Here is an 11,335-nt window from a genome sequence, read left to right as displayed (position 1 = left end):
ATTAGAAGATATAAATAAGCAAACAACAATAATTCACCTTTATCCTTCCAGACTTTTCTACACATATGTATCCATTCCCTCCCTCTTTCCCTTAACATACACACTGGATCCCCGCTGGGTAGGAGACCAGGAGCTCGAGGCCATTGTGCGCTGTGCTTACAGACACAGGGGACGTCCCTGGCCTCACAGCTGATGGCTCATCTCGGAGGAGAATGACACTTCCCCCACGATGAGACTGTGCCACGCTAAGCTTACAGCCTTTGTCCCACACTCGCCAGCTTCTGAACCCCTTCCTGCTGCAGTGACTGCCGTCCTGCACCGTCTTCCCTGATTCACTGCAAGGCGGGGCTACAATGAATGTATATCCCTTGCAGTTGGGCCTTTAAATTGTTTCCAATAAACAACAGAGCAACGAGTATCTTGGAATAAACAACTCTCTTGGCATCTCTTAGGATAAATTCTGACAAGAGGAACTGCTGGGTCAAAGGGCATGCCTGATTTTAGGGACTGATGCATCTGTGAGCAACATGTGTGACACGGCTAAGGGGCTGCCGTTGCTCCCACGGCTCTGCCAGGGTCAGCCCCCGGCCCCCACCCCTGGACGACTGACACCTACCAATTGGACAGGGCCTGCAGGGCAGCGTTCATGTAGCAAGAGTTCCCAAGGTTCTTCATGCCTGTGAGGCCTGGGGAACAAATGTGACAAGGGAGGGAAGGTGAGTGCCCTGGAGGAGACCCCACAAGTCACACTCAGCTATGGCTCTCAGCACCCCAGGATACAGGCAGAGGACATGGGTACATGTGTCCCCCCCAAAAACCTTCCAAGTACGTCCACGTGGTTCCTGCCCACACGGCTACAGTCACCTGAGTGTATTTAACAGACAGGCTTCTCTGTCCCCCCAACCCCGCCAGGCCCACTGTCCATGCCACACATACAAGGAGGCCTGGGGGCAAAGGGGCCACCTGCCCAGGGTCACATGGCTGAGAGGAACAAAGGCCAGGTCTTCAGGACCTCAGCTAGGCCGGCTCTCCGAGGGAAGCCACCACACTGTACAGCGCACCCGCCACCCTGCCCCTCCCTGCCAGCAGCACGGTGCGAGCAGAGACGGGGACAAGACCCTGGTGCTTTCCAGCCTCTGGCCGAGGCCCCAGCCTGGCCCCACAGCCTCCCCTCTTCTGGGGGCCGTTACCTCGAGGTTTCAGGTCATCGTCCTCTGACTCGGACTCTCCTTCGTCAGCCACGGCGATGGGAACAGCTTTCAGGGGATGGGAGGGTGGCGGAGAGTCCTGTGTTAAAGACCCAGAGGAAAAACGGGAGGGAGGAGGAGAGGGGCTGGAGTCAGAGGCCCATGTGGCCCTGCCCCGAGGGAGGGCAGCCCCACAGCCCCACGCTGGGCTAGGTCAGTTCATCCGAGCAGAGGACTCTGTGGGGTTGGTGGCCTCACCCTGGGAACTCCCTGATTTGTATTTTTTTATTTGTAATAATGAAAATAATAATTCATTATAATTTGGGAAAAAAATAGAAACAGAAAAAGCATGCAACCCCATTTTCCTGAGAATCACTGTTAATAGTCTATATGGATATCTGTAGAGTTAGCTGTTAATGCAGCCATATATACATAAAAACAGGATATTGTATTATTTCATAGCTTTTATAAAAACTCATAAATATCCACCAAGTTCACAAATGTATTCAGTAAGCACTCATCGAGCACAACTCAGACTGTCCAAATGGGGAGGAGACAGCAACGCACGTGCGTACCGTCCCGGCATCCCAGCCTCCACCACTCCGGGGGCCGTGTGACCACTGGGCTGACTGCCCGCTACCCAGGGCCAGCCGGGCGGGGCCCTGCAGGGTGTGGCTTGCTGGCTGCCACCCCCAGGGGCTGCACAGCAGCCTGCTGCTCTGTGGCCAACACGCCACCCAGGTGTTTTCCAGTGTTTCCCACAGAGAAAGACCCTGCAGTCGTTACTCAGGATTCTCTGAAGAAACGTTTTGGATCCGGGATTGCCAGGGCTGTGACCTTGTTAGCCCTCTCCACAAGGTCTGGAAGGATCTACACTCATGCTGCGGCCCTGAGCCCACCCCAATCCTGCACTTCCACATGGCTGCCCCACAACCTCTGCGCTCCTCGAGGGAGGTGCCACCCTTAGTCACCTCTGCACCTCGAAGCCTCTGGCACACAGTCAGGCTCGGTGAGCATCTGCTGGCACAAGCTCCTCAAAGTCACCTGCACATACACCAGCCCAGGAACAGGCTACGTCTGAGACCCACGGACCCAGGCTCACCGATGCACCGGTCACACTGCCCTGGTCCTTGACAGTGTTGCCAACAACCAAAGGGCCCCCACTGCATCTGTTACCTGCTCTGAGAACTTGGGTGAGCAGCCCGGAGCGGGGGCTGCCAGCCGCTGCTTTAGGAACACCTCCTTCTCACATGCGTAACACCACACGCGGAACGTGGTCAGGTTCACTGTCAAGTTGTGCTTTTTTGCCTAGAGGGAAGGAACCTAAATAAGGGCAGGGTTACACTGGCCTACTAGGTGCCCCAGCGTGCACTGGGGCTGCCTCTGCTCCCCAGCCTCAGCAAGAGGCCCTGTCAGGACCGAGGGTGGGCGCTCGGCTTTTGCTCACCTTCCAGCCAGGAAACCAAAGGCGGCCATTTATCAGACAGGTGCACATGCAAAATGCTTTCACGCTCACTGCCCTGCTTCTTTGCAGCACCCCTGCTACGATCACCCCATCCTGCAGCCCAGCCGCTGAGGCCCAGAGCAGGCGGATGCAGCTGGGAGGTGGCGGGAGCTGGGCTTTGAGCCCCAGGGGTCTGGCTGCAGAGCCCACCTCTCGGCCACCACACTCACCTGTGCGTGGATGGTGCTGTGGTCAGCAAAGAACTCTCCGCAGCCAACGTAGGGGCAGGCCACCTGGGGAAAGGGAAGGAGAGGCACTGGTATTGGCCAAGAGCACACTGCCAACGCAATGTCTCTGACTCCACCCCAACGTCAGTCAGTGTCCCCCAACTCTTACCAAAAAGGACCCACAAGGGACTGAGGCTCTACCACGGCAAAGGAACACAGGTCCCTACACCTGAAGTTCACACCGGGCAGGGATGGCCACTGTAAACGTTGCCCCAGTGTCTTCCGCAAAGACTGACTGGATGTCTTTACCCCCTAGCTCTTCTTTGCTTCTATTTGTGAGGTTCGGTAAAAAAGAAATTTTAAGTTATTTTTAGTATGACTATAAAAATACATAAGTATAGAAAAATTTTAAGATACTAGAAAGAAAAAAAGGAAATTACCTATAATTCTACCTCCCAGAAAAAACTGTCACGTTCTGCCACATCTACTGCTTATTAAAAAGAGTAAAAGGAATCAAAGCATTTCCGGATTCTCCTGGACACTGTCTCTGGGCCACGCGCCATGCTCTGTCCAACACAGGCATCTGTCCTGTGAGTCGCATCCCAACCCAGGAGGCAGGGACAGCTGTCGGTGTGCCAGCATGGGGACATGGGGACACGAAGGCCCAGGGAAGAGACCCGGCTGGCCCAGGGAGAGACTGCTAAGCCTCAAAGACAAGACGCCCACGTCGCCTCTCATACATGTGCCAGTACAGAATCCTGCCTCTTGTGAAGATGCGCCCATTCATCCAGAGTCTTCTCCAACTTGCTTTTATCCTGTCATTTGTAATGGCTTTCAGAGTGTCCAGCCCAGGGACTTGCTAGCTCTGGAGCCCTGTGTCCCTGCCCAAGGATTCTGGCAGCGCCCATGAGGGACAGACGTTCCCAACCCAGAGTCCAGAGTGAGCTCCATGCCCGCAACAGCTGCAAGGATCCTTTACCTGGAGACAGGCCCACAGGTTTGGTCCAGTGACACCACAGGACTGACAGGTGCCCTGCGTGAGAGAGAAAGAACACGTGTGAGCAGCCCGTGGGGGCTGAGTGCACCCTGCCTGGAGGGTGCCACACCTGGCTCCACCTGGCTGACACACCCTAAAGCCTCAAGGCCCTGCCTCAGAAAGGCCTTTGCCAGTTTACCCATCTATGTCGGGATCCCCATGGGGGCACTTTATATCTCACTGTTTGAATTTTTATTATGTGCGTATGGAAACATTTTCATTTAAAACTTATACAGACCCCTTAATATACTCTCTCATCACCCCTTCTACTCTGCCTTCATAGAGCTTATTTATTTAAGCCTTTCTCCCCACTTAAACTCTGGGCTGTACACGAGAGGGATGGTCTGCTTGACCTACCCCTGTGAATTTACAGGGCCTGGTACAAATTAAGAGATGGATATACTTGTCAACCACTGAAAACATTCAGGTTTCTGGTGGTCTGGCTGATAGAGCCTGCTCCTTGCCTACCAAGATCCTTTCTCCCCTTCCTGCTTTAATAATAGAACACAATGAATTTTAGCTAAGCATACAGCCAGCCAGCTACAGACTGTTTCCCAGCCTCCACTGTGATTGTGTGGCTGTTAGTTAATGAGATGACAGCAAAAGTCATGTGCGCCATTTCTGAGCTGTGTGCCACCCTTGCCTTTTCTCCTCTTTCCATTGACTGGAATGTGGATGTGATGGCAGGAGCTGAAGCAACCACTTTGGACTCAGAGATGAAAGCCACATGCTAAGAATGGCAATGCCACCCTACCAGCCCTACCTACATCTGGTCTGTTCTATGAGAGAGAAATAAACTTCTATCTCATTTAAGCTACTCTTTTTCAGGGTCTCTTTGTTACAGCAACTTAAACTGTGCCCTAACTAATTTTGTCTGTGCATGTCTGGAACAGCAGTTCCCAACTGAGATCCTACGGCAGCTGCCGTGCTCCCATCAGTTGTGAGATGAACTCTACATGACGGTCTCTGCTGCCGTTACAGTGCTAGACTCTATCAGAGTGAGGACAGACGCCTGGTGAGGAATTGCAACGAGCCGAGTCTCCAGCCAAGCTCTTTACACATTGCTCACGTGATGCCCACCATAGTCTGTCCAGAGGTCCCACCAAGATTCCCTGTGCACAGATAAGAAACTGGCTCAGAAGGTGAAGCCCAGGAGCCTGGGCCTCTGAGCAGTGAGTCCCCAAAGCTCCCACCAGGAAAGGTCGGTTTCCTCCTGTGGGTAGCCATGCTGGCCCCCAAGCCTCCAGGGGAACTCCTCCTTCTCCTCACTAAACGCAGATTCTGGCTGTGTTTGTGAAGCACCTGAAAACAGAACCCTCAGTAGGGCTGAGAAGCAGCAGCTCACCCCATACAACAGGCCTGAGATCTGCAATCTGTGATTTAGGGTCTCACTGGGGATGCTGCAGGGCGGTAGGAGATCAGCCTGTCTGCTGAGCAGACTCGGAACCGCCCCTGACCTTCTGAATTGTAATTTCTTATGAGTTGTTTTTTTTTTTTTGAGACAGAGTCTCACTCTGTTGCCTGGGCTAGAGTGTCATGGTGTTAGCCTACCTTACAGCAACCTCAAACTCCTGGGCTCAAGTGATCCTCCTGCCTCAGCCTCCAGGGTAACAGGGACTACAGGCAAGTTGGCCAGTTAATTTCTTTCTATTTATAGTAGAGACGGGGTCTTGCTCTTGCTCAGGCTGGTTTCAAACTCCTGACCTTGAGTGGTCTGCCCACCTCAGCCTCCCAGAGTGCTAGGATTACAGGCGTGAGCCACTGTGCCTGGCCATGAGTTTTTAACTTCACATTTCACTCCCATCTTCCCAGCTTTTTATTTTCATTTCAGTCATTTGATTTATGAAAGTATTACATGCTTGCTGTAGCAATTCAAATTGTATGCTATATATGATTTGAAGTATAGTATATAAAGTACATCCCTCCATTCATTCTAATACAAACATATATGCATGGATCTTGGGGGGTGATTTTTAGTAAAAATAAGATCACACAATATACACTTCTTTGTAGCATGCGTTTGTCACCTACTTATGGTCACTTTTCTAAGCCTGTACACAGAGGCCACATCTCAGTCTTTGCAATAAATGAACAGTGTCCCTATGGACACTGTGGACACACCAGAATGTATCCACCCATTCCCTTCTTGATGAGTATCCGGCTGCCACCAGTCTTTCCCTTCTACAAATAATGTTCAATAAATCCTGCTGTATCCATCTCTTTATAACTGGTACTTACATTTCTACTGGATACATTCCCAGCAGCAGAACTGTTTCCCTAAAGGTTACAGTAATTCCCATCGCAACAGGAGTGGTCCATTTTCTCCAGCTGTGAATGTGCTCAGTCTATTTTTGCCTATTTGAAAAATGGTATCATCCTGTTTCCATTAGCAATATCCTTGACCACTGGTAAAGTTAAGCATCCCTTTCTGAAAGTTTCTTGTCCACTTGCATATCACTGTGAGCTACCAGCTCATATCCTTCCCCTTCTGAGCATTTTTAAACAGTGGTTTTGTTTTGTAACTTTCCAGATTCTCAGAGACACGCCAAAGATGTGCTTTCTTTCTTTTTTTTTTTTTTGAAACAGAGTCTCGCTTTGTTGCCCAGGCTAGAGTAAGTAAGTGCCATGGCGTCAGCCTAACTCACAGCAACCTAAACTCCTGGGCTCAAGCAATCCTACTGCCTCAGCCTCCTGAGTAGCTGGGACTACAGGCATGCACCACCATGCCCGGCTAATTTTTTCTATATATGGTAGTTGGCCAATTAATTTCTTTCTATTTATAGTAGAGACAGGGTCTCGCTCTTGCTCAGGCTGGTTTCGAACTCCTGGCCTCAAGCAATCTGCCCGCCTCGGCCTCCCAGAGTGCTAGGATTACAGGCGGGAGCCACCGTGCCCAGCCAAGATGTGCTTTCTGACACAGGCCCAGAGCACCCCAGATACATTCAGTCTCTGCTCCAGAGGCACTAATGTGCTTCCAAAAGGGTGCCAATCCCAGCCCAAACCCTGTCACATTCTACCTCCCGCCTCCCACCCTCCTCACTTCCCCTCTGCTCTCAGACTCCTCTAGACTCAGAAAGAAATCCAGCATCAGTGACTGCACCTGAGCCTCACTCTGCTGCTGGTCCACACCCCGAGAGAAGCAAAATCACTTCAAAAGTAGCCATGTATACTTGAAAGAACCACTCCCACGCCCAGGCCCATGACTAACCAGCTCAGGCCAAAGGCCACCAAGAACCCACAGGTGCAGTGAGGCCAAATGACCAGCATTAGATGTCTATAAAGACAACTCAGCAGGCCGGGTGTGGTGGCTCACGCCTGTAATCCTAGCACTCTGGGAGGCTGAGGCGGGTGGATTGCTCGAGGTCAGGAGTTCGAGACCAGCCTGAGCAAGAGCAAGACCCCGTCTCTACCATAAACAGAAAGAAATTAATCGGCCAACTAATATATAGAAAAAATTAGCCAGGCATGGTGGCTCATGCCTGTAGTCCCAGCTGCTCGGGAGGCTGAGGCAGCAGGATTGCTTGAGCCCAGGAGATTGAGGTTGCTGTGAGCTAGGCTGATGCCACAGCACTCACTCTAGCCTGGGCAATAAAGTGAGACTCTGTCTCAAAAAAAAAAAAAAGACAACTCAGCAATATGTCTAGGAATCTGACCCAATTAGCCCACTCCTGGGAATGTGCCTGCACACAGCTCTCGTGGACACGATGCCATTTCTACAAGGCCATTCACTGCAGCATCATTTGTACTGGCAAGAGGCTGCAAAGAGTCCAGGCATCAACCCATAGGGGAGCAGCTATCGTGTCCACACAATGAAATACGACGCAACTTCTAGACAAAGAACAAGAAGGCTGTCTCTGTACTGATGTCAAAAGAGCTCCAAGACAACACTAGGTTGCAATAATGCAAGTTACAAAACAGCAACTATAGTACACCATCTTTTATGTAAGAAAGGGCAAATTTAAAATAGGTTTATCTGCTTGTATTCACATAAAGAAACAGAAAAGATACAAAAGAAGCTAATGAACGTGATTACCTAAGGGTGGGACAAGGAAGGTGGGGGCTGGAGTGGGGAGGAATTTCTTGACATTCATGTTCTTAAATTGTTTCATTTTTCTACCACTTCATAATGTTACCTTTTCAAAAAAATTTAATTTAACAACAAAAAGAGACAATGACAAAACATCCTCCTACTCAGAGAAGAGGCCCAGCCTCCCACTCTGGCCTCCTTGAGCCCTCTTCAGGTCACATTTGCCAACATGCCCCTGGATCTGAAAGCAGCATTGATTCCCTGCTTTGGAGAGGCTCTGGGCACCCGCCCCAACAGCTAATGGACAGAGACCACTAGCGGCTCCCAAATGACCTGGTCTAACTATAATTAATGGCTGTGAAGACACAGCCCCCGGAATAAGGCTTCCCAGACAGACACCAGTGTTTCCATTTGCACAAAAGCCTGAGCAGAGACTGTCAGGGAGCCAGTTCCGCTGTGTCAGAAACATTCATACCCTAGGAAAGCAGTGGCCCTGGGTGTGGGCCTCCGCCCCAGAGGGTCTGACCTCTTACCTTAGATTTGAGCAGCAAGTCCTCTTTGGTCACCTCCCCTATGGAGTCAAGGTGAGGGCAAAGGTCCCTGGAGTCCCCCATTCTGGCCTGGCCTCACCTGTGGGAAGACACAAGCAGTCCTGCGTTAACAGCCACTGTTGGTGAGAGGTGGAGGGCAGGGGTGAAGTGCACAATTTTGGTCTTGAGTGTGGATCTGCCACAAACCAACCAGCAATCCAGGGAAATGGCTTAACCTCTCTGAGCCTCACTCCCCTTGTCTGAGAAGACAATAGCTACCCTAGTGAGTTGCTCCAAGAATTCACAGAGACAATGTATGTCAGGGCTGGGCACAGTGGCTGGGCACAGTGGCTCACGCCTGTAATCCCAGCATTTTGGGAGGCTGAGGCGGGAGGACCGCTTGGGCTCAGGAGTTTGAGACCAGCCTGAGCAAGAGCGAGACTCTGTCTGTACTAAAAATAGAAAAGTTAGCTGGGCGTGGTAGCTTGCACCTATAGTCCCAGCTACCTGGGAGGTTGAGGCAGGAGGATCACTTGAGCCCAGGAGTTGGAAGTTGCAGTGGGTTATGACGACACCACTGCACTCTACCCAGGGTGACAGAGCAACATTTTGTCTCAAAAAAAAAACCAGATGCCTGGCACAGGGAGATACCCAGCAAGCATCAGGTGCAATGATCAGAATTATTGGGAGGAAAGACTCAAGAGTCCAGCCTGCATTCATGGAGCTGCAGGCCAGAGAATCCAGAACTGCAGATACTTTGTTAGAAGGAAGCCAACCCCCCCCCCCATGTCTGGTAGCCCACTCCATCCACAGAGGCAGGCAGAGGAGGGGCGGTGTGGAAAGGCAGCCAGTGTCGACCGAGGTCTTCTCCAGAGCTGCTGTAGGCCAATGCCCAGCAGGCCACTATCTGGCTTTCTGAGGGTGCCCCCCCCCCCTTCTGCATAGCAGTTGAACACTGGAGCAGCAGGGAAGCAGGAGACGTGGTGCTGCCTACAGAGCATGTCTTTCGGAGCAAAGATGAAGTCAGAGAGAAGCCGGGCAAGCAACCTGGAGTGGTCTGGAAACGTGTTCGCCAAAACATCAGCAGGAGTGCAGGAGGGTGAAGGGCTTCAAGTGATGGAAAAAATAGCTTGGTTGCTGTTGTTTAAATGGTACACAGGCCATGCACAGTGGCTCACACCTGTAGTCCTAGCACTCTGGGAGGCTGAGGTGAGAAGATTAGTTGAGGTCAGGAGTTTGAGACCAGCCTGAACAAGAGCAAGACCCCGTCCCTACCAAAAACAGAAAAGCTAGCTGGGCGTTGTGGCACATGCCTGCAGTCCCAGCTACTCGGGAGGCTGAGGCAGGAGGATTGCTTGAGCCCAGGAGTTTGAGGTTGCTGTGAGCTAGGCTGACGCCTCAACACTCTAGCCCTGGTGACAGAGTGAGACTCTGTCTCAAAAAAAAGATACATGTTCATGATAAAAACTAAGATAATATAAGAAAGAACAAATTAATGTAAAATAAATCACTGATGACAGTGCAAGTATCTTTCTTGACATTCTACTGCATATAATTTCTTTCTCTTTTAAATCAGAAAAAAAATGATTTCTATCTTGAAAAATAATGTTTCACTCAAGGGAGCTCCTCAGTGGAGGACAGTTCTATATCTTGATTGTCACAGTGGCTACGTGGATCTACATGTGTGCTAAAGTGCACAGAACTGAACACATGCACAACTCACACACCAGCCTGCAGAACTGGTCAAATGCGAATACATTCTGCAGATTATGCCAACGTCAACTGTGCTACAGACATATCAAAGATGTGTTACCATTAGGGAAGCGAGGTGAAGGGTACATAGGACCTTCTGGTAAATTTTTTGCAACTTCCTATGAATCTATAATTATTTTTTTAAAAAACATTTAAAAATAAATAACTAACAAATGCTTCAGCTATTTGATATTTTAGCAGAATCATATCCAGAAATCTGACTGATTAAAGTTCCAAACTGCTGCCAAGTAAGTTCCAAACCAACTAAAAATGTAAATGGAACCAAGAGTGGCTTAATCAAAGAAGCCACACTGTGCCCACCTGATCCTCCTATAATCCCCCTCTCAACCCCCAAAGAGTTAGGGGTCAACTGGCCAGACTCCCGGCCAGAACACGAGTTATTGGGCTGACGGTGCCAGACACCGAGCTCAGTGCCTTCATGCCTTATTTCATTAACTACCCTCCCAGCTATCTCTGAGGCAGCTGTGACTAGCCCAACTTCACAGACCAAGAAACAGGGGCTCCTCGTTTAAGGTCTCATAGATAGGAATGTCAAAGCTAAGGCCCAAACCCAAGCTTGTCAGGTTCTTAAGGCCTCACTCACTTGCTCTTTTTAACTTGTAGAAAATGTAAACGTGCAAAAGCAGGCAGAAGTGTATGACGCACTCTCCTGTACCTGGATTCATCAATTAACAACCAATCTTACTTCATCCCAGCCTCCTACTTCCTCTTGCTTTTGTAGCAATCCCCAGATGTGTAAAATTATATTCCATTCATATATATTTTTCTAAGAAATAATAACTTAAAGAAAAAAAACCCATTCCATAACCACAATTCCATCATTTTACCTAAAGAGAAAAACCCACACTTCCTCCTCAGTCCGTGTTTAGGGGTCCAGCTGAGGGGAGGGTGGGCTTACCTCTGGGTAAAGCAGCCAGCACTCGCATCCCCCTCGATAGCTGGCAGGGACAGCTGCAGCGAGTGGAAGCCTCTGCAAGGAACCTGGGGATGAGCCAGCGCGTACCACACAGTTATTTCAAAATCACTCTCAGCACCAACTAGAGGCTAAAAATAGCCCAGAACCCCTCCTAGGAGGGCAAATGACTCTGTGTGGGATGTCTATGTGCGAGAC

At 50.3% G+C, this 11,335-nt stretch overlaps 1 protein-coding gene across 4 annotated transcripts in view; it reads right to left on the bottom strand.

Annotated features, from left to right (window-relative positions):
• The window catches only part of USP20 (ubiquitin specific peptidase 20), a 40,363-nt gene that overhangs the window by 16,364 nt on the left and 12,664 nt on the right, over positions 1-11,335 (bottom strand). For 3 of the 4 annotated variants that reach the window (XR_012922149.1, XM_076009118.1, XM_076009119.1), the window contains exons 2-8: positions 11,123-11,205; positions 8,455-8,551; positions 3,838-3,891; positions 2,862-2,924; positions 2,364-2,495; positions 1,191-1,287; positions 617-686 (exon numbers count right to left, since the gene is read on the bottom strand). Coding sequence is in view for 3 of the 4 variants with exons in the window: in XM_076009118.1 (XP_075865233.1) it covers positions 617-686; positions 1,191-1,287; positions 2,364-2,495; positions 2,862-2,924; positions 3,838-3,891; positions 8,455-8,535 (497 nt within the window). In the remaining variant the exon portion in view is untranslated. The remainder of the gene's footprint in view (positions 1-616; positions 687-1,190; positions 1,288-2,363; positions 2,496-2,861; positions 2,925-3,837; positions 3,892-8,454; positions 8,552-11,122; positions 11,206-11,335) is intronic. The other variant, XM_076009120.1, reaches the window with a different exon arrangement.

This window comes from Microcebus murinus, chromosome 12, assembly GCF_040939455.1.
Source record: "Microcebus murinus isolate Inina chromosome 12, M.murinus_Inina_mat1.0, whole genome shotgun sequence".
In the NCBI taxonomy this organism is placed as follows: domain Eukaryota; kingdom Metazoa; phylum Chordata; class Mammalia; order Primates; family Cheirogaleidae; genus Microcebus; species Microcebus murinus.
This window is presented reverse-complemented; position numbering and strand designations above follow the sequence as displayed.